General features: G+C 48.0%; 1 protein-coding gene across 1 annotated transcript; it reads left to right on the top strand.

Moving 5' to 3' along the window:
- Positions 1 to 2,032: 2,032 nt before the first annotated feature.
- Positions 2,033 to 4,890, top strand: LOC112900573. The gene is made up of 3 exons (XM_025969420.1): positions 2,033 to 2,057; positions 3,873 to 4,721; positions 4,835 to 4,890. The coding sequence occupies exons 1-3, from the start codon at positions 2,033 to 2,035 to the stop codon at positions 4,888 to 4,890; spliced, it is 930 nt and encodes a 309-aa protein (XP_025825205.1).
- Positions 4,891 to 21,781: the final 16,891 nt, after the last annotated feature.

Raw genomic sequence — 21,781 nt, 5'->3', positions numbered from 1 at the left:
TATGAGACAACTTAAAATAGTGGATTATGTATTCAACTAACTCAATATTACATGGCAATACATGAGACCATCTATTAAACAGCAACAATAATCTAATCTAATGTAATAGTGGAGTGTTTTACTTAGGGGAAGGAGATACCAACTCAAAGTAATCTACATTCGGTACTTCTATCTGGTTCTGATGTGGCTGTCCAAAATCATTTAGGATATCGTGACATGGTGATACTTTGATCAATAATTTCTCTACTAAAACATGATATTTTAAATAAAGGTGATAAATATTTAGAAATATTTTTCATGGTGAAATTAGTAACATGTATCTTACATTTTCAATCTATACGAAATTTTTTATACTGATAGTCAAAGATTTACAAGTTTATCCAACAAGAGTTTCAAAATGACATGTGCTTTGAATAGTAGAGTACAACCTTACTTATCGCAACTTACTGATCGACTATAACCGAATCGCGGTTGCTTATATTGTACCTATTCTGATAATTTATCTTTTGGCTGCAAAGAACTGTTTTTTTTCATATATACCCCTATAGCCAGTCCAGCTAATCAGAAGTAGGAGTAAAGCAATGCAAAGGATGACTCTCAAGATCAAGTATCTAAAGCTATTGACAATGCAGCGTAGGCAAGCAATGAGGAACGAAGTGGCCTATAATTGCATTTTCAGGGCACGAGTAATTGAGAATTACGCCCATTAGTTTCAGGAATGAATTTAAGAGTCAAGACTGATCCGACCATCAAGGTAATAATTGTGAATGGCCAGACAACCTGAACTCTTCAAAGATCTTGCCCCTATGAGTGGTCCATCAGCAACAATGATTAGAACAATAACCCAATAATGATTACTCTGTAGTTCAGGTATTGGCTCGCTTGTGCTTATGTTGCGGTTGTGGCTATGCACAACATAGTACCAGTCGACCAGTTACAAAGTCCGATGGCTTGTTGCATCTGCTGGCTGGCTGGCGATTGGCTGCAACATAGTTGCCGCTGCTGCAACTGCTAGCCGGCTGCAAGAGTTACAGCTGCAACCCAGTCGCAGCAATCACAACTGAACGATGCCCGAGTGATTCATTTAGCTAGATAGGTTGATCTATAGCTTGTGCTGTTTCATCACCGTTTTTATATGTAATTGGCAGAGACTTCTTGACAGACAGTCTTTTATTGAACCTATCAGATTTGAGGTACGCTGCTAGCTGGTGTTAAAATATTCAGCTTCAGAAGTTTCTTATTATCTCTTGATGGAGTTCAATCATTGTAGCTTCCACCGTAGCATCAGGTGATAACAACTTTTCTTGACTAATTTTACTTTCTCACTATCATATTTTTTTTTGCAATTTATCATTAGTTAGAAAAATTATACCCATAAATTGTTGCTTAGGTTCGTTGTGGAAAAATCTTCCGTACATGTTTTGTAGAGCACATTCTGCTTTCTGATTCACTATGGTAAGATTCTCTAGGAGAAGTTATTCTAAGTCAAGAAGTTTTTCTTTAGGTTAATTTGTATCAAGTGGTTTTGAATGAAAAGTGAATTTTTTTATTTTCCAACTTTTTAGTAGACTAGAATCGCCTTTCAGAAAAAAAATTGTTTGGCAGTTTCTTCTAGATTTAGCCTGGAGGCTGCTGTAGGTGCTCTACCAAATAGGAGACTAGAATCTGTTGGAAATAAATTCTGTTAAGATATTGTGATCTTCACTGTTAAGAAAAACGTTTAAACCATCTAAACGTGATTAAAGAAACCTAATGATAAAACCCTAATGGGCTGTGATCAGCAGGCCCATTAGGCCTGTTTCCACAGGCTGGCCCCCAGCCCCACAGTGCCTATAAACATAAGGTCGTGGTTAGCACCCTAATGACCTAATTAATCTCAATCTAAAACCCTAGCCACCGCTAGTCTGATCGCTAAGGGCATTGTAGGGGTTTGGAAGGCCAAGCACTCCCGTTGGCGCCCGGAGGACGCTGATTCGCCGCTGCATCTCCTACACCGACAAGAACGCCTACTTCCTCTATGGATCAGGCGTAAATGGCTGCTGCAACTGCTAACGCTGGTATAAAAATTACCGTTTATTCCGCATTAGATTGATTTGTCATGAACTAGGTTATGTTAAGATTCTGGATAATCTTGCCGTTAATTTTAAGTTTTGGCAATTCTAACAATCGGTATCAAGAGCCATCTTAACCTAGTCATGCACGGTCAAATTTTGAGCCAAGTTTATGCCTCTGTTTCGTCGGTTTTAAGATGCAAAGGTGCTGTGCAGATTAGATCCTATTGCACAGTTAAGGTTAATTCATGTTTTAGACGCAATTAGTCCCTGCAGAAAGATTTTTATGTGTTAATCATGCTTGATTAGATCTAAATCATGGTTAATTAGTTTTCTGATCACGAGATTAGATCTAATCTAATTCGGTTTATGTCAAATTTAAGTTTAATCTTGATCTGTTAATGCTAAGTGTCTCGGATTAGATGCAAATGTTTAACATTTATTCTAATTCATGATAAACCGAGACAAAATTGATGATTAGCTATGCAATTAAGGTTAGGGCATGCTGCTAATTAATCTGTTCCTAAATTAGATCTCTGTTCATGTTTAATTTCCGTAAAATAAGATCCAAAATCATGAACAAGATGCATAAGTAAGCATTGAGAGGAAGGGGAATACAGATCTTAGATCCCGTTATGAATCCTAACTTAAAAAAAAAGGAAATTACTCAGCTCCTGTGCGCCCGCGCACCAGAGGCCAGTGCCGCCCGCGCGCCGCAGCCCCCTCGGGCGCGCCAGCTGCGGTGCCGCCGCAGCACCGCCGACCCCACCTGCGCCGCGCATCCCTGCGCGACGCATTGCAGAGGCTGGCCGCCACCTGCGCGCCCGCGAGCGGCAGCCCGCTGCGCCGCCCCGCGCGTGGCGCCCCGCTCGCCTCTGGGCCTGCGCGCAAGCGCGCCGCTGCTGGGCCCGCGCCCGCGCGGCAGCAGGCGCTCGCCCGCGTGGCAGCCCACGCGCCTACCCGCGTGCCCCCGCGCGGCAGCCGGCGCTCGCCCGCGTGGCCCCGCGCGGCCGCCCTGAGCGCGCCGCCCGAGCGCCGCCTCGCGCGCAGCCCCGCGCGCCGGCGCCGCTGGGCCCGCGCGTGTCTGTGCGCCCCTGTGCTGCGCGACGCCGCGCGCCAGCGCCGCCCCCCAGCGCTGCCTCTGAGCGGCGGCTGTGCCCGGGGGTGGGAGAGGATGAAGTGGAGTGAGATTTTAGGGTTTCATTCCGACCGAGCTATTTTATACGAGCTGCCATGAGTTTCGGACCGTTCGATCGGAATGGAGCGTCCAGATTCACCCGCATTAGGGTTTCCGCGGGATGGGCCAAATGGGCCTAATGTGCAGATTGGGCTGCGCGTATAGAAGGGATTTTGGGCTGTTTTACGAGTTTTAGCCCAGTTAATGTTTACAGTAATTTATTTACTGTTTCTTATATTTAAAGCTCAAGTTAATTGCTGTTATGTTTAAAGTTTTAATTATTTCTGTTGCACTTATTATTACCAGCATTATGTTAATTAATTTCCATGAGTTATGTAAAAAAAATTTATTCTGTTTTAATTACATTTATTCGCTGAAAATTATGTTCATCCACCATAAGCAATTAAGATGCACTCTATTTAAATGGAACCATCGGGAAGTTTATTTAGAGCACTTATAATTAATTCTAACCATCGTTGATTTAATTATGAGTTTAATGATAAATTTTGTTTGTTTTCCCCATCGGTGATGCAAATTGAAATTTATGTATGATTTTAATCAGACCATCGTAGGGTTAATTTCATACTTTTTATGCGCATCTTAATTGTGAGTTTAATGAAGTTATTGTTCTCATAATTTTTCAGTGAACACTGTGACAGGCTACCTGAAATCCATTGAGCCACTGAATGGCACCAACTATCCAAGCTGTTATAAAGATGTTAATGTTGCCATTGCTGTGTGCGAGTATGATCTCGCCTTACGTCAAGACAAGCCAGCAGAGCCCGCTGATCCCGATGGTGATCGTACCGCCATTGAAAAGTGGGAGAGATCAGACAGGATGGCCAGCATGATCATTAAGAACACGATCACTCCGGCCATCTGTGGTGCTATTCCTGATAAGGACCAGGATGGTAATGATCTGAGCGCCAGGGCATATCTTGCCAAGGTGGAGGAGAACTTTAAGAGTTCTTCCAAGACTTATGCTAGCACCCTGATCATGAAGATGCTGACTTCACAGTATGATGGGCAAAGTGGAATCAGGGAGCACATTATGAGCATGTGTGACATGGCAAATAAGCTGAAGACACTGGATATGGCTATCTCTGATGGTTTTCTGGTGCACTTCATCATGACTTCTCTGCCAGTACAGTACAGTCCCTTCAAAATAAGCTACAACACTCAGAAGGCGACTTGGAGCATGGCTGAGCTCATTAGTTACTGTGTTGAGGAAGAAGAAAGGCAGAAAGCTGAAAGGATGAAGGATGCTGTCAACATGGTCAGCGAGCGCTTTGGGCGTGTTAGCATGAATAACACTTCCAAGCATCAGGCTGAGTCTGGCAGCAACAGGCAGCATAAGAAAAAGTTTAAGGGCCATAAGAGCAAGGCCGTGTCACATAAGAAGACCTCTAATGAGAGGCTGTGCAAGTTCTGCAAGTCACCTAAACATGAGCAGAAGGAATGTCATGGATTTAACGAGTGGCTTAAGAACAAAGGTACAATTACTGATTATGTATCTTTTATTGATGAATCGTTCTTAGTGAATTTTTCTCCTAATACTTGGTGGATTGACTCAGGTGCCACTGTGCACATTTCCAATTCACTGCAGGTATTCAGTTCGATCCGAACTATAAGAGAGGGGGAGCGAAGCCTAAGAGTGGCTGATGGCAATGAAGTGAAGGTTGAAGGCATTGGGAGCTTCGTTTTGGAGTTACCAGGCGGCTTTAACCTTAGTTTGCATGATGTTCTTTATGTTCCCAGTTTGAAGAGAAACCTTATTTCTGTTTCGCGTTTAGATAAGTCGGGACATATTTGTGAGTTTGGCAACTCTGTGTGCAACATTAAATTTCATAATTTAAGTGTGGGTTTTGGTCATTTGCAAGGCGATCTTTATTTGCTCTCTCTTGATAATGTTTATTCTACAATGAATGTGGATGATGTATCGCATAAGCATAAGCGTGATGATGAGACTTCTTCGAAATTGTGGCATTGTCGTTTGGGCCACATTTCGAGGGGGAGAATTGAGCGTCTCATAAGAGAAGAGATACTCCATTCATTAGATCTCTCAAACTTAGATCAACAATGCGTTGATTGTATTAAGGGGAAATTCGCTAAGACAATTAAGAAAGGAGCTACTCGGAGTTCGGGCCTATTAGAAATAATTCATACTGATATTTGTGGCCCGTTCCCAGTAAAGTCTGTTGATGGTTTTGACTCGTTCATTACTTTCACAGATGACTTCTCTCGTTACGGTTATATTTACCCCATTCGTGATCGATCCGAGTCATTAGATAAATTCAAAATATTCAAAGCTGAAGTGGAAAATCAGCATAATGTCACTATTAAATTAGTGAGATCGGATCGAGGTGGTGAATATTATGGGAGACATACTCCATTCGGCCAAGTACCTGGACCATTCGCTAAGTATCTTGAAGAGAATGGCATAGAGGCCCAGTACAGTATGCCGGGCGAACCTCAGCAAAATGGAGTTGCTGAGCGTCGTAATCGTACACTAATGGATATGGTACGTAGCATGCTTAGTTATTCTACTTTATCTGTGGAGCTGTGGATGGAAGCATTAAAAATAGCTGCGCACATACTAAATCGTGTTCCTTCCAAATCTGTGCCAAAAACACCTTATGAGTTGTGGTTTGGGAAGAAACCATCGCTTAATTATTTACGTGTGTGGGGCTGTCCAGCCGAAGCTAAATTATTTAATCCACAGCAAAAGAAATTAGATAATAAGACGGTGAGCTACTATTTTATCGGATACCCTGATAAGTCCAAGGGATACCGATTCTACTGTCCTGATCGCCTCACTAAGTTCGTTGAGACCAGGCAGGCTGTATTCCTAGAGGATGCAGGAATCAGTGGGAGCTTTCCGAGGAGGGAAATTAATCTTGAAGAAATACGGGCTGAGCTTCCCATCCCCGTAATTCAAGAAACAGTAACACCTCAGTTAGTGCCGCTGTTTGTTCCTTCCGTTCAGAGTACACCATCTGATCAGATTACGCCTTCTGTTCAGAGTACTAGTGCAACTCCGCCTGTTGAAGTAGCTCCTGAGCCTGCGAGCGAACAACAAGCTGAGCAAATGGCGCCTAATGCTGAAGATGAGAACCCTGTCGAGGTGCCTCAGGCTGCACCTCAACCAGCACCTCAGCCTGTAGAACCATTAAGAAGATCACAGCGGGCTAGGAAAAAGACAGTTTTCCCTGATTATGAGACATACTTAAGTGAAGATATGTATGATATTGGGAAAGCTGATGATCCGAACACGTTTAAAGAGGCAGTATCATGTGAGAACTCTGCCAAATGGGTTGAGGCCATGGAAGAAGAGCTTAAGTCCATGAGTTCTAATGATGTTTGGGATCTGGTAGATATTCCTAATGGAGTCAAACCAGTAGGCTGTAAATGGGTCTACAAGACTAAACGTGATTCTAAAGGGAATGTCGAACGATTCAAAGCAAGGCTTGTAGCCAAAGGTTTTACACAAAGGGAAGGGGTCGATTATAATGAAACTTTCTCCCCTGTGTCTAAGAAAGATTCATTCAGAATCGTTATTGTAACGCCCTGAAAATTTACCCAAGTAAACCACGCGCTAGAGTGTTCCAATTAAAAACCACTTGTTGTCGAAATCCTAACCCTAACCCCTTCTAACCGACACTAAAACCCTACCGCCGTCCTGTCCCGCGCCGCTCGGAGGCCTGCCGCCTACGCGCGTTCATCCGCCGCGATTAGCGCCGGCACAATCCTTTCTCGCGCAGCGCGCGAATCCCGCACGCGCGTGGCCGACCGGCCACGGACGTCGCCGTGACCGGCGCCGACACGCCCTCCCCCCTCTCTCTCCCATTTCCTCTCTTTTCTTCTCTTTTCTTTTCCTTTCTCCAATCTCTTTTCCCTTTCTTTCTTTCTTTCTTTCTTTCTTTCCTTCCTTTTCCCTTTGATGGCAAGTTCAATTCCGCCCTTTGATGCATGTTTTTGTCCTAGTTTTTATAAACACAACCCGATGGCCTGTTTTATAAAATTGCATGGTTTTGCGTGCCGTAACCATGGTAGGATAGCCACCCTTGTTGTGACAACCATACCTTGACCACCTGATTTTATAAAGAAAATGCGTGTGTGTGGGAAAGGGTAAAATGTGGATTTGAGAAATGAGTCGGACGGGATGGATGGCATTTCTGTGTGAATTGCCGTTGGTGTGCTCGTACCTGTGTGGTTGAGCGTGGAGGGGAGATATCCATCTTGTCACCCCTAAGGACCGAGTTGATGTGTCGTCTCACCTAGCTTCCTGTCGTGCAAACCACTTGACCGTTGTATGGGCAACGGCTTGGCCTAACCCCACTAGTTAGTCTGATAGCCATCAGGAGAGCTGGGAGCAACGGGTGATCAAGGAGACGGGATAAGCTCTGTGTGACTTATGCCCCGGTTAAACCTCGGTGGTAGGTCGAATGACCCCTTGATAAATCCCGTGGTGGCTAGTCAGGTCTAGCTAAGGTGGGTAAGGGCTTCGATGGGATCTGCACCGGCACTAAGGTGTTCGTGCTGTGGTACCCCACCTGTGGGTAAAGTTGCACACCTCTGCAGAGTTGAAAATCTATTCGAATAGCCGTGCCCACGGCATTGGGCAAGTTACGGTGTGGTCACATAACTAGTGTTTCTCTTTGGGAATGGTTGGGATGGTGCGAGTTGTTTGGAAGGTGTCCGGCAGTTGTGCCGTGCGCTACGGCGGACGGGGAGTCCGGTAGCAGTTTAAAACTTGGATCCCGTGTGGATCAACACTACGTGCTTCTTGGTGTTTGAAAACTAGTTTTGAAAGTATTTATAAACGAACCTTTGCATATAACCGAGATTTCCGCAAACAAACCCTAACCGTACCCTTGGATTGTCCTTTGCATTAATTTCTGTTATACCCCCCCTCCGTGGGTGTGATTGGACTTGCTGAGTACGTTTGTACTCACCCCATTCTTACTTTTACAGTGGAAGACCCAGACTACGTCCCCGAAGACAACGAGTAGGGTTTCGTCCTGCACCCAGTCTTGCCTGTGGTTGAGGCCACCGTTGGATTCCGCATGGCGCAAGACTCTGATGATCCCCTTTTCGTAACTAGTGTAGTGGTGTGGGTTTTAGTTGTAATCCTCGCGATAGTGGCGCTTCACTGCCCATTACCGCGAAGAGTTGTACGGTGATGTACCATCTATTGTAATAAAAGTGTTATCAGCCTCCTGGGACTGATAAATTCACACTTTTAAGTCTTCCCTGATGGGGGGACGCTTCAGGTGGTATCAGAGCCGTAGGCTGGCCGTAGGACGTGACCCTAGGAGCGAGACCCCTTTTTAGGCCCTAGAGCTTGTCCGGATTTAGAAACTTTCTGCACAAACACTCACCACGGGTCTTTTGCCTTGTTCCAGATGGCTGGCAATGTATGGGTTAGCGGAATCTGCCACGCAGAGCCCGGCCTCCCCAAGTTACTATTGCTCAGCCTGGAACGCGTCGGGGTCATGGAACCACCGGAGTATGCCTACCGTGAGTACATCGCCGGAGGCACCCTTCGGTGCGACACAATGGTTTTTGTGGAGAAAAGCACCCGCTACCCGGATGTGGACCCTTGGTTCATCTCCACCACTGGTTTCCGTTTCCCCGACACCTATCGAAAGGCCGCCCGTAAAGCCCTGCGACGGCTGCGTGTACTCTACAGGCACCACCTTCAGCGGACTCCTATGGGATTTTTCCCACCCGCTGAGGGAAGAGGGCGCACTTGGATTGCCCGAATGAGGGGACTTGGACGAGAAGAAGAAGACCTGGAAGACACGGTCTCCCACCTGTCCATCTACCTCACTGGCTTGGATGCACTCTACCGCGAACAGGCGGCACAACTGAAGCAGCTAATCCATGGGGTTGAAAAGTTAACCCAGGAGCTGGAGGAACAACGGACAAGAGCCGCAAGCGCCAAGTATTCCTTAGCCGCCCTCCAAGCCCAGATGCAAGAATATGAGAACCGCAGCGGAATAGGTGGATGGATCGAGGAAGAAGAAGAAGAACCCATGGAAACCCATTGGGATAAGGGTACTCAGACCGAAAACGAGATGGATCGGTTCCTTCCAATAAAGAAGCGCTCTATCAGGACCGAGGAAGAATCCCCATGATAGGATTAGCACCCCTAGCAAAAACCCTACCCTAATGACCACGTATCCATGAAAACTGTACCACCCTTGTTGTAATAACAAATATCATCTACTCGCTTTTGCACCTGTACCAGGTTGTTTACCCTACTTCTGTTTCAGATGGCTGAGGAAGGATGGACCCAGGGCGATTGCCAAGCTGCACCTGGATTCCCCAGCCTCTTGATCAACACCCTGGAGGACCTTGGCGTTACGGAGCGCCCAAGGTACTACAGCCGAGAGTACGAGCACCATGGTACCCTCCGCTGCAGGGTGATCCTGGTCATCGCCAGGAGCAACCGCTACCCCGACATCCAGCCCTGGCGGGCGACCGCCACAGGGTTTAGACACCAAGACGCCTACCCCTTGGCCATCAGAAAAGCCCTCCGTTATTCGTGCCGGATTTTTGAAGAACACCTCGCCCCTACACCAGCGAAGTTCTTTCCGCCGGCCATCAGAACCCCAGTCTGGGAAGCGCGCATGAGAAACCTGGAGCGACGTCGCCACGAAGAAGGCCCCCTGTACCAAGTGGCTACTTACCTAGCCGCCCTGGACCAACTCTTTGACGAGCAAGCCAACCTTCTGAGGGAGCAGACTCACCGAGCCGAGCAAGCGGAGCTCGCGGTGAGGATACAGCAGATCCGAGCCGCCCATGCCGAGGCGAGAGCCGCAGCCGCGGTCAGTAGCGAAGCTGTCGCCCAAGAAAGCCTCAGGCAGGCCCGAGACCGGCGTATGCAAGATTGGATCCAAAGTGGAACACCAGTCCCGGCGATAGGGGAAGACCACGTTTTACTCGGGACACCCGTCATAGGGTGGGGATCACTCTTTGGGAGCACACGAGCCCCACCCGAGAATCCTGAAAGTTCTGCTGCCGCCGACGAAGGGGATGCTGCAATGCAGCCCCTGACCGATGGGAACCCAGAAGACGGCGAGCGAGAACCTCTCACCCTGTCCGCCCCGGAAGAAGACACACCACGCAAGTAGAGTGACCGACGCCATCCCGGTGATGCCCTCCCCAGCCTTTCTGTTTACGCCGTACCCTTAAGACAAGACCCTGGATGAGTAGCACGAGGCCTAGCCTTACCCTAAGTTGTACCCCCTCGCAGTAATAAAATGGTTCGTACTTGTTGTGATGTTGTGTGCCGGTTTGTTGTGTGCTGATTATTTATACAGGCAGAAGGTAGATTCTGCCCTATATACGAATTAAACAACTTAAACATCACATAATCATAACCCTAACTTACCCAATCAACAGGTGACCCCCCGGAACGTTGCGAGGGCCTCCCGTGGCCGGAACCCCGTAGCCGCTAGTGTCGGAGCACATCCCGTTGAACAAGATCTTCCCCAAGGAGAACAAGAAGTAAGCCAGAACCGAGGGGGAAGTCAAGAAGGAGAACAACTACCACCACCCCCACCCCTCGGAGACCTGGCGCAGATAATCCATAACCAGACCCTCATTCTGGAGACACTGGCGAATGCCCTCATTAACCGGCAGCCACGAGGGCAGAATATGAACGACAAGTTGACGGCCTTCCTAAGGACCAAGCCACCTACCTTCGCCGGATCCTGCAACCCGTTGGATGCTGACGACTGGTTGCGAGTAATTCAGAGGAAGCTCGAACCATTCGAATGCCAGGACCGGGATAAAGTCCTTCTGGCAGCCCACCAGCTCACCGGAACAGCATTATCCTGGTGGGAAAACTATTGTGCCGCAGCCGAAGATGCCTCTACCATCACCTGGGGAAAATTTGTAAGGGAGTTCCGCCGCTACCACATCCCTTCGGCCACCATGAAGCGCAAGGCGGATGAATTCCGTGCACTACAACAAGGGAGCATGACGGTGGAAGAATACACCCACCGGTTTATAGAATTGGCCCGATATGCGCCGGAAGAAGTGAATGACGACGACAAAAAGCAAGACATGTTCAAGAAGGGATTAAGCCCAGAGCTCCGAACCTTGCTTACTCCCCAGATCTATCCGGACTTCAACACCCTGATGAACAAGGCCATCCTCACAGAAAGGGCCAAGGCCGAAGAAAGAAAGGACAATAAACGCAAATTCTTGGAAAGTAAGGCTCGCCAACAGGACCGCTTCCAAAAGCTGAGGAACTCCAACTACACTGCACCAAGATCCCAGGCCCCAATGCAGTATAGGACTCAGTCCCAAGTGACTGGATCACGAGCCTCTGAAGCACAGCCCAAGAGTCAGAATACCATGAGGGCCCCGCAGAGCAACACAAGTCTGGCCGCCTCCGATAACAACAATGCTAGGGCCTGTTTCAACTGCCGTGAGACGGGGCACTTCATCGCCAATTGCCCCTACGCCAAGAATAAGCCGGCCACGTCAGCCTTCTCCAACACAGTGAATGGGCCCAGACCAGCCCTGACCGGTGCCAACCGAGTGCCCGTCCGCAACAACGACGGCAGCCAGCTGGTGAAGCAGCAATCATTTGGACGAGCCTGCGTCAACCACATCGACGCGCAGGAGGCTCAAGAAGCTCAGGGCGTAGTGCTCGGTGAGTACTTAGTCAACTCAGCTCTGGCGACAGTATTATTTGATTCTGGAGCATCACACTCGTTTATATCCTCGAGCTATGTGGAGAAGCACAAAATACCTACAGTACTACTAAAAACACCCCTATTAACCCGGACGCCTGGAGGCGACATCAATTGTCAATTAGGTTGTCCCCGGGTAAGGATCAATTTAAGTGGGGTAGACTTCCTAGCAGATTTGGTAGTACTTAAGCCTGGGGGAATAGACGTGATCCTTGGAATGGACTGGTTAAGCCGACACAATGGACTCATAGGCTACACCGACAAAGTGGTACACCTAACAAACCCCGAAGGAATACAAGTGATCTGTCATACCCGGGATAGTAAGTTTGACCCAATGGTGTTTAGCATGGAAGCCAAGCCCTTAGAAGGAGTTCCGGTAGTAAACGAATACCCAGATGTCTTCCCCGAAGAACTTCCCGGTATGCCACCGGATAGGGATATAGAGTTCGTCATTGACCTTATCCCTGGAACCTCCCCTATAGCCAAAAGACCCTATAGGATGGCGGCATCCGAGTTGACAGAATTAAAGAAACAACTAGAAGAGCTGCAACGAATTGGTTTCATCAGACCAAGCTCGTCACCATGGGGAGCCCCAGTTCTGTTTGTCAAGAAGAAAGATGGGAGTATGAGGTTGTGTGTAGACTACCGAGCACTGAACGAGGTTACCATTAAGAATAAGTACCCCCTCCCCAGGATTGATGACCTTTTCGATCAGCTAAAAGGAGCCAAGTACTTTTCCAAGATCGATCTAAGGTCAGGATATTTTCAGCTTAAGATTAGAGAAAGTGACATCCCTAAAACAGCTTTTGTCACCCGCTACGGGCAGTTTGAGTTCACCGTAATGTCCTTCGGACTAACTAACGCCCCTGCCTATTTTATGAACCTCATGAATAAGGTATTCATGGACGAGCTAGATAAGTTTGTCGTAGTCTTTATAGACGACATACTTGTCTACTCCAAGAGTATCCCGGAACACGAGCAACACCTGCGGGTAGTATTGGAAAAGCTAAGGATGCATAAGCTATATGCCAAATTTAGCAAGTGTGAATTCTGGCTGGAAAGAGTAGCTTTCCTCGGTCACATTCTAACCGCAAAAGGCGTAGCAGTGGACCCAGAGAAGGTCGAAGCAGTTTCCAACTGGCAGCGACCAACTAACGTTAGTGAAATCAGAAGCTTCCTAGGATTAGCCGGGTACTATCGGAGATTTATCGAGGGATTCTCTAAGATAGCTCGACCCATGACAGAACTCCTTAAAAAGGGGAAGAAGTTCGCTTGGACGGAATCTTGTGAGAGAAGCTTTCAGGAACTAAAGCAAAGGTTGACAACCGCCCCAGTGTTAACCCTACCGGACATTCATCGGGATTTTGTCATTTATTGTGATGCATCCCGACAAGGATTAGGGTGTGTTCTGATGCAAGATGGGAAAGTCGTTGCATATGCTTCCCGCCAACTCAGGACTCATGAGCAGAATTACCCGACCCATGACTTGGAATTAGCAGCCGTAGTACATGCCCTCAAGATGTGGAGGCATTACTTGATCGGGAATAAGTGTGAGATTTACACTGACCATAAGAGTTTGAAATACATCTTCACCCAGCCAGATTTGAACTTAAGACAAAGGAGATGGTTAGAGTTAGTCAAGGACTATAATTTGGAAATCCATTATCACCCCGGGAAAGCGAATGTGGTAGCCGACGCCTTAAGCCGGAAATCCTATGGACCCAAGGATGACAACCTGCGCGAGGAAATGGTGCGATTAAATGTGCACATTGTTCCTCAAGGTTCCAGCCATGTGTTAAGCGTCCAATCAACCCTAGAGGATAGAATTAGAGGGGCTCAAAGCTCGGATCAGGAGTTAGTAAAGATCTGCAAGCAAACTGGAGAAAACAAAGCGCCAGGTTTTAGAGTGGACGATAAGGGAACATTATGGTACGAGGATAGGATTTGTGTGCCCCAGAATGGAGACTTCCGGCAGATAATTATGGACGAAGCCCATAACTCGGCCTACTCCATCCACCCAGGATCCACCAAAATGTATATGGACATAAGGCAAAAATATTGGTGGAGTGGAATGAAAGCGGATATCGCGCGATTTGTGGCGCATTGTGATACCTGCCAAAGGATCAAGGCCGAACATCAAAAGCTGGCAGGATTATTGCAACCCTTGCCTATCCCGGTTTGGAAATGGGATGAGATAGGAATGGACTTTGTAGTGGGTCTGCCTAGAACACAGAAGGGACACGATTCCATATGGGTAATAGTGGACAGACTCACTAAGTCGGCTCATTTCATACCTGTACGAACCACTTACGGTGGAGAAAAGCTGGCAAAGCTTTATGTGGAGAACATAGTAAAGTTACATGGAGTGCCTAGCAGAATTGTCTCAGATAGAGGGACCCAATTTACGTCTAGGTTTTGGAAAAGCCTGCATAAAGCTATGGGTACTAAGCTAGACTTTAGCTCCGCATACCACCCACAGACGAATGGTCAAACCGAAAGGGTGAACCAGATTATGGAAGATATGCTGAGAGCATGTGTCCTGACCTATGGAAATGATTGGGAGCAAAGTCTGCCTTATGCAGAATTTTCGTACAATAATAGTTACCAAGCCAGCTTGGGCATGTCGCCATTCGAAGCCCTTTATGGAAGAAAGTGCAAAACTCCCTTGATGTGGTCGGAAGTTGGAGAACGTGCGCTAGTAGGGCCCGCACTAATAAAGGAAGCAGAAGAAAAAGTAGCGGAAATCCGCGAGAAGTTGAAGGCGGCTCAATCCCGACAAAAGAGCTACGCAGATAAGAGAAGGCGAGAAATAAGTTTCAATCCGGGAGAATTTGTCTATCTCAAAGTTTCACCCATTTGAGGAACACGAAGATTTCAGGTACAAGGGAAATTGGCCCCTCGATACATTGGACCGTATCGAGTTCTGAAGAAAGTCGGAGCAGTGGCATACCGACTGGAGTTACCGGAAGAAATGTCAGATATACATCCAGTATTCCATGTCTCGCAGTTAAGGAGGTGTCTAAGAGTGCCCGAGGGAGAACATGTGCCTGCGGAAACGATCGATCTACAACCGGATCTGCGATACCAAGAAATACCGGTCAAAATCCTGGACACTGTCACTAGGAAGACAAGAAACTCCGAAGCACGGATATGCAGGGTTCAGTGGAGTAGACATGGGGTAGAAGAAGCGACATGGGAACGCGAAGAGGCGCTAAAGAAGGAGTTTCCCCATCTATTTAGAAGCCAGCCGAATCTCGAGGACGAGATTCATTTAAGTGGGGTAGGTTTGTAACGCCCTGAAAATTTACCCAAGTAAACCACGCGCTAGAGTGTTCCAATTAAAAACCACTTGTTGTCGAAATCCTAACCCTAACCCCTTCTAACCGACACTAAAACCCTACCGCCGTCCTGTCCCGCGCCGCTCGGAGGCCTGCCGCCTACGCGCGTTCATCCGCCGCGATTAGCGCCGGCACAATCCTTTCTCGCGCAGCGCGCGAATCCCGCACGCGCGTGGCCGACCGGCCACGGACGTCGCCGTGACCGGCGCCGACACGCCCTCCCCCCTCTCTCTCCCATTTCCTCTCTTTTCTTCTCTTTTCTTTTCCTTTCTCCAATCTCTTTTCCCTTTCTTTCTTTCTTTCTTTCTTTCTTTCCTTCCTTTTCCCTTTTTCCTGTTTCTTCTTTCCTTCTCCTCCTCCCTTCCCCCTTCTCTCCTCCCCTCCTCCTGCTCCTGAGCACCGCCGGCCCTGGCTGCACCTCGCCGCACCAGCCACGCCGCCTCTCCTCCCCCCTGCGCGCGTGCCCGGGCGCCAGCCCCTGCCGGCCGCGCACCGCGCCGCGCCACGCCTGCTCCGTCGCGCGCGCGCCGGGCCCGCGTCCGCCAGCACACCAGCCGCGTGCACGCCCCGTTCCCGCCGCTGGCCGCCCCTGTGCGCGCCCACGCGCGGTACTGCCGGCCGCTCTCTCCGTCGTCCGGCCACGCCAAGTCACCGCGCCGCCCGCCGCTGGCCGAGCCGTCCCGTCCACCTCGCCGCTCGTGCCCCGCTCCGCGACAACCACAAGCGGCCGAGCGCCATTGAAGGCACCCCGCACCGCCCGCCGGCCGCCATCATCACGTTCTCCTCCGCCCCGTCGCCCCCGTCCTCTATAAATCGGCTCCCCGCGCGGCTCACCCATTCCACGACCCGCTCAACCACCCGGCCCCTCGCCTCCCCGAGCCCACGCGCCGCCCGCCGAGCTCCTGCGGCCACCACCACTGACCTCCGCCGCCCCACTCCCACACCTCGCCCCGGCTCAAGGTGAGCAGGGGAATCGGGTCCCCTTGGCCCCCTCTCCCTTTTCCCCCACGCGCTCGAGCTGCCCCGGGCCTCGGCCGCCGGAATTAGGCCGGCGCCGTACCCCCCCCTCCCCTCCTCTGTTCTCTACTGGCAAGAGGAGGAAGAAAGGGGCGGTTTTACCCAAAGCCCCCTCCCCTTCTCTATTTCTCTCCAAAGAAACCCCTTTATCTATCCCCTTTTGCAAAAATAGCCCTACCCTTTCCGTTAATTCAAATCAAACCCCTCGGAACATAAACCTAAACATATTCGACACCTTTTAGCATGCTTAGGGTATTTCTAGGATTTACAAATAGGTCCACACTCTTTCCGGATATTTAGGAACAAGCCCTCGAACCCCCGTTTAACCACTGAAGCCATCTTTGGCTCGTCATTTTATGTGCGAAACGACCTCCGATCGACCCGAAACTTTACCACACCCTTTCTAGTATAGTTTTAGCCATGCCATTAAGAAACCACCCAAAGATATCACCCCTAACTCCGTAACTAAATTATTTCCGATTCAAGCCCAACGATAAAGACTTTTAGTTCTTACGCTTGATTGTATGTCTGTTTGTTTGCGTCGTAGGACACGGAGTGAACGAAGAAGTTCCCGACTGCAACCAAGCAACCGAGGACCAGTACTGCGACCCCGAACCCGAGGGACAGTGCTTTGATCAGGACTTTCCGCAAGGATTTGACGATGGCAAGTTCAATTCCGCCCTTTGATGCATGTTTTTGTCCTAGTTTTTATAAACACAACCCGATGGCCTGTTTTATAAAATTGCATGGTTTTGCGTGCCGTAACCATGGTAGGATAGCCACCCTTGTTGTGACAACCATACCTTGACCACCTGATTTTATAAAGAAAATGCGTGTGTGTGGGAAAGGGTAAAATGTGGATTTGAGAAACGAGTCGGACGGGATGGATGGCATTTCTGTGTGAATTGCCGTTGGTGTGCTCGTACCTGTGTGGTTGAGCGTGGAGGGGAGATATCCATCTTGTCACCCCTAAGGACCGAGTTGATGTGTCGTCTCACCTAGCTTCCTGTCGTGCAAACCACTTGATCGTTGTATGGGCAACGGCTTGGCCTAACCCCACTAGTTAGTCTGATAGCCATCAGGAGAGCTGGGAGCAACGGGTGATCAAGGAGACGGGATAAGCTCTGTGTGACTTATGCCCCGGTTAAACCTCGGTGGTAGGTCGAATGACCCCTTGATAAATCCCGTGGTGGCTAGTCAGGTCTAGCTAAGGTGGGTAAGGGCTTCGATGGGATCTGCACCGGCACTAAGGTGTTCGTGCTGTGGTACCCCACCTGTGGGTAAAGTTGCACACCTCTGCAGAGTTGAAAATCTATTCGAATAGCCGTGCCCACGGCATTGGGCAAGTTACGGTGTGGTCACATAACTAGTGTTTCTCTTTGGGAATGGTTGGGATGGTGCGAGTTGTTTGGAAGGTGTCCGGCAGTTGTGCCGTGCGCTACGGCGGACGGGGAGTCCGGTAGCAGTTTAAAACTTGGATCCCGTGTGGATCAACACTACGTGCTTCTTGGTGTTTGAAAACTAGTTTTGAAAGTATTTATAAACGAACCTTTGCATATAACCGAGATTTCCGCAAACAAACCCTAACCGTACCCTTGGATTGTCCTTTGCATTAATTTCTGTTATACCCCCCCTCCGTGGGTGTGATTGGACTTGCTGAGTACGTTTGTACTCACCCCATTCTTACTTTTACAGTGGAAGACCCAGACTACGTCCCCGAAGACAACGAGTAGGGTTTCGTCCTGCACCCAGTCTTGCCTGTGGTTGAGGCCACCGTTGGATTCCGCATGGCGCAAGACTCTGATGATCCCCTTTTCGTAACTAGTGTAGTGGTGTGGGTTTTAGTTGTAATCCTCGCGATAGTGGCGCTTCACTGCCCATTACCGCGAAGAGTTGTACGGTGATGTACCATCTGTTGTAATAAAAGTGTTATCAGCCTCCTGGGACTGATAAATTCACACTTTTAAGTCTTCCCTGATGGGGGGACGCTTCAGTTATGGCGCTAGTAGCTCATTATGACTTAGAGCTACATCAGATGGATGTCAAAACTGCGTTCTTGAATGGTGACTTGGATGAGACCATTTTCATGGCACAACCGGAAGGTTTTGTTGTGAAGGGCAAGGAACATTTAGGATGCAGACTTAAAAAATTTATTTACGGGCTTAAGCAAGCGTCACGACAGTGGAACCTTAAATTCGATCAAGTGATTAAGAAATTCGGATTTAAGGAGAATGATATAGATAATTGTATCTATACTAAGATAAAGGGTGGTAAATTTATAATTCTAGTGCTTTATGTGGATGATATCCTATTAGCGAGCAGCGATAAGCGTATGCTGCATGAGACAAAGGGATTTCTTTCATCCAATTTTGATATGAAAGATCTTGGTGAAGCCTCTTATGTTCTGGGCATTGAGATACACCGAGATAGGACCAAAGGAGTACTAGGATTGTCTCAAAAGGCATATATTGAGAAAATGCTTAAGAGATTTAATATGGATAAGAGTAAGGCCACACCTGTTCCATTAGCGAAGGGCGATAAGTTTAATGAAGCCCAATGTCCTAAGAACCAATTGGAATCAGATGAAATGAAGGACATACCTTATGCTTCAGCTGTCGGAAGCCTGATGTATGCACAAGTCTGTACGCGTCCTGACTTGGCTTTTGCTACCGGAATGTTTGGAAGATATCAGAAAAATCCCGGAAAGGTCCACTGGGTTGGTGTCAAGAAGGCATTACGTTACTGCCAAGGCACTAAAGACTTCATGCTCACATACAGAAGATCAGATAACCTTGAAGTTGTGGGTTATACTGATGCTGACTTTGCTGGATGTGTGGATAGTAGAAAATCTACGTCAGGATATATCTACACGTTAGCTGGTGGAGCTATATCATGGAAAAGCTCTAAGCAAAGTTTAGTTGCAACGTCGACGATGCAAGCTGAGTTTGTGGCATGCTATGAAGCAACTGGACAGGCTGTTTGGCTTAAGAATTTTATTCCGGGCCTCAAGGTAATTGACAGCATTACGAAACCTATAACGTTATACTGCGATAATCAGTCTGCAGTATTCTTTTCGAGTAACAACAAGTCAAGTGGTGCTTCCAAACACATTGACCTTAAGTATCGTGTTGTGAAAGAAAGATGCCAGGATCGAACCATTAAGATTGAGCACATAAGAACTAATTCTATGTTAGCGGATCCGCTCACTAAAGGCTTACCACCGAACGTGTTTAAGCAGCACGTTACTAATATGGGTTTGGTGGATAGTCTTTAGGTCCTGGTTTAGGGCCATTATAACTCCCAACTAATGAATAAGCGTTCTACCGAGGTGTTTCAGTGAGACTGTGGGTAATGGGGTCCCAGTAGTGCATCAAGCTACTGACGACGCATTGGTCCGGTACTTTCTGTTACTACTAAGGATGAACATTAGTATGATACGAACATTAGCCTTAACCGTTCGATCAAGTGGGAGAATGTTGGAAATAAATTCTGTTAAGATATTGTGATCTTCACTGTTAAGAAAAACGTTTAAACCATCTAAACGTGATTAAGGAAACCTAATGATAAAACCCTAATGGGCTGTGATCAGCAGGCCCATTAGGCCTGTTTCCAGAGGCTGGCCCCCAGCCCCACAGTGCCTATAAACATAAGGTCGTGGTTAGCACCCTAATGACCTAATTAATCTCAATCTAAAACCCTAGCCACCGCTAGTCTAATCGCTAAGGGCATTGGAGGGGTTTGGAAGGCCAAGCACTCCCGTTGGCGCCCGGAGGACGCCGATTCGCCGCTGCATCTCCTACACCGACAAGAACGCCTACTTCCTCTACGGATCAGGCGTAAATGGCTGCTGCAACTGCTAACGCTGGTATAAAGATTACCGTTTATTCCGCATTAGATTGATTTGTCATGAACTAGGTTATGTTAAGATTCTGGATAATCTTGCCGTTAATTTTAAGTTTTGGCAATTCTAACAGAATCGCCTTTCAGAAAAAAAAAATTGTTTGGCAGTTTCTTCTAGATTTAGCCTGGAGGCTGCTGTAGGTGCTCTACCAAATAGGCACACATAACTTTCATCGCAGTTTCAGGTCGTGATAACAACTTTTTTTGTTCAATTTACCCTTGTCACTATTATCTCTTTCTGCAATTGTTCATTAGTTGGAAAGATTATACCCGTGAAACCTACCTAAGTGCCTGTTTGGATCCAAGGGAAAGAGAAAGAGAAAGTGCAAAACTTTTGCTCTTTTGCACTTTTTTTGCACTTTTGGATCCAAACACCCCAAAGTGCAAAAGGGCAAATGCTACCGTAATTTTGCTAATTATGGATTAATTAGGCTTAATAGATTCGTCTCGTCATTTAGTCCTCATCTATGTAATTAGTTTTTTAATTAAACTATATTTAATACTTCTAATTAGCATCCAAACATCTGATGTGACAGGAGCAAAAATTTTACCATTTGCCCTTTTGCCATTTGCTCTTGGATCCAAACAGGCCCTAACTAGGTTGGAGTCTTTGACTATTCTAGAGGTACGCAAAGATGCGATGTACATGTAAAACAGTGAAGTTGCGTACATGTAGACCACATCAAGGGATGAATGGTTAGCAAGAGTGTTAACTAGACCACAATAGAACCTTTTGGCTAGTTGGGTGGTAGCGCAGGGTAAAATCAATGATGGTGTATCGAGCTCTTTTCTCTAATTGCCTTGCCAATAGCAAAGATGCATGTTGCTAGCCTTCTTCAGTCCAATTCATCAGGGGGCGAAGCCAGCCGAAAATGGGAACAGGGTCTTTCCTATTGCACGCTAGGATCTTTGCCTTTAAGAAACAGTAACCAGCAACGATTTCCACTGATTTTGCACAAATTTATCAGGGTCCACTAACCCCAATAAGCAAAACGTAGCTCCGCCCCCTGCAATTCATTGTTAACTAGTCGAACAGTATGTGATCTTTGAAATTCACTCACAGGCTAGGGACGACTAGGAAGCTATGAAATTTTTGGAGCTGTAGTCCCCACTCCCCAGCGTCCTCCTCCATGGCCTCCGATGAAGAAGAATTTGAGGGCGCGTCATCGAATAAAATACCAAGGGCGTTAGTGCCACAGCAGCGGGTTGCTGGCCACCATCTTGAAGGAGACAGAGAACTGCAGGTCTGCAGCGCGGCGAGCTTCTATTGGTTCGCTGCCCTGCCGCGGAGCATCTTGGAGAGCAGGAGTCTGCTTGCCTGCTGCTGATGCTGCGGCTTCTCCTTTGCCATCTCTTCCTACTGCTGGTGAGTCGCCGGGTGGTCAGAGGACGACGGCCGCGGCGTTGCTACCAGCAGTGGTCCAGCAGAGTTCCTCGACGAGGTGCAGCTCCAAGACGAAGGGCGGCCCCTCTGCTTCTCTCCAGCAGCTTCGACGGGCGCTGGCCGGCTGGTAACAGCGACAGGCATGGTTTTGGTGCATGCTTTGAATCGCCAAGCTTTGCTATTTTGGGTAACCCATTGGGTCA

The sequence above is a fragment of the Panicum hallii genome, chromosome 7, assembly GCF_002211085.1.
Source record: "Panicum hallii strain FIL2 chromosome 7, PHallii_v3.1, whole genome shotgun sequence".
NCBI classification, from domain to species: Eukaryota; Viridiplantae; Streptophyta; class Magnoliopsida; order Poales; family Poaceae; genus Panicum; species Panicum hallii.
The sequence above is the reverse complement of the archived record's forward strand: the minus strand, read 5'-3'. Positions and strand labels throughout refer to the sequence as shown.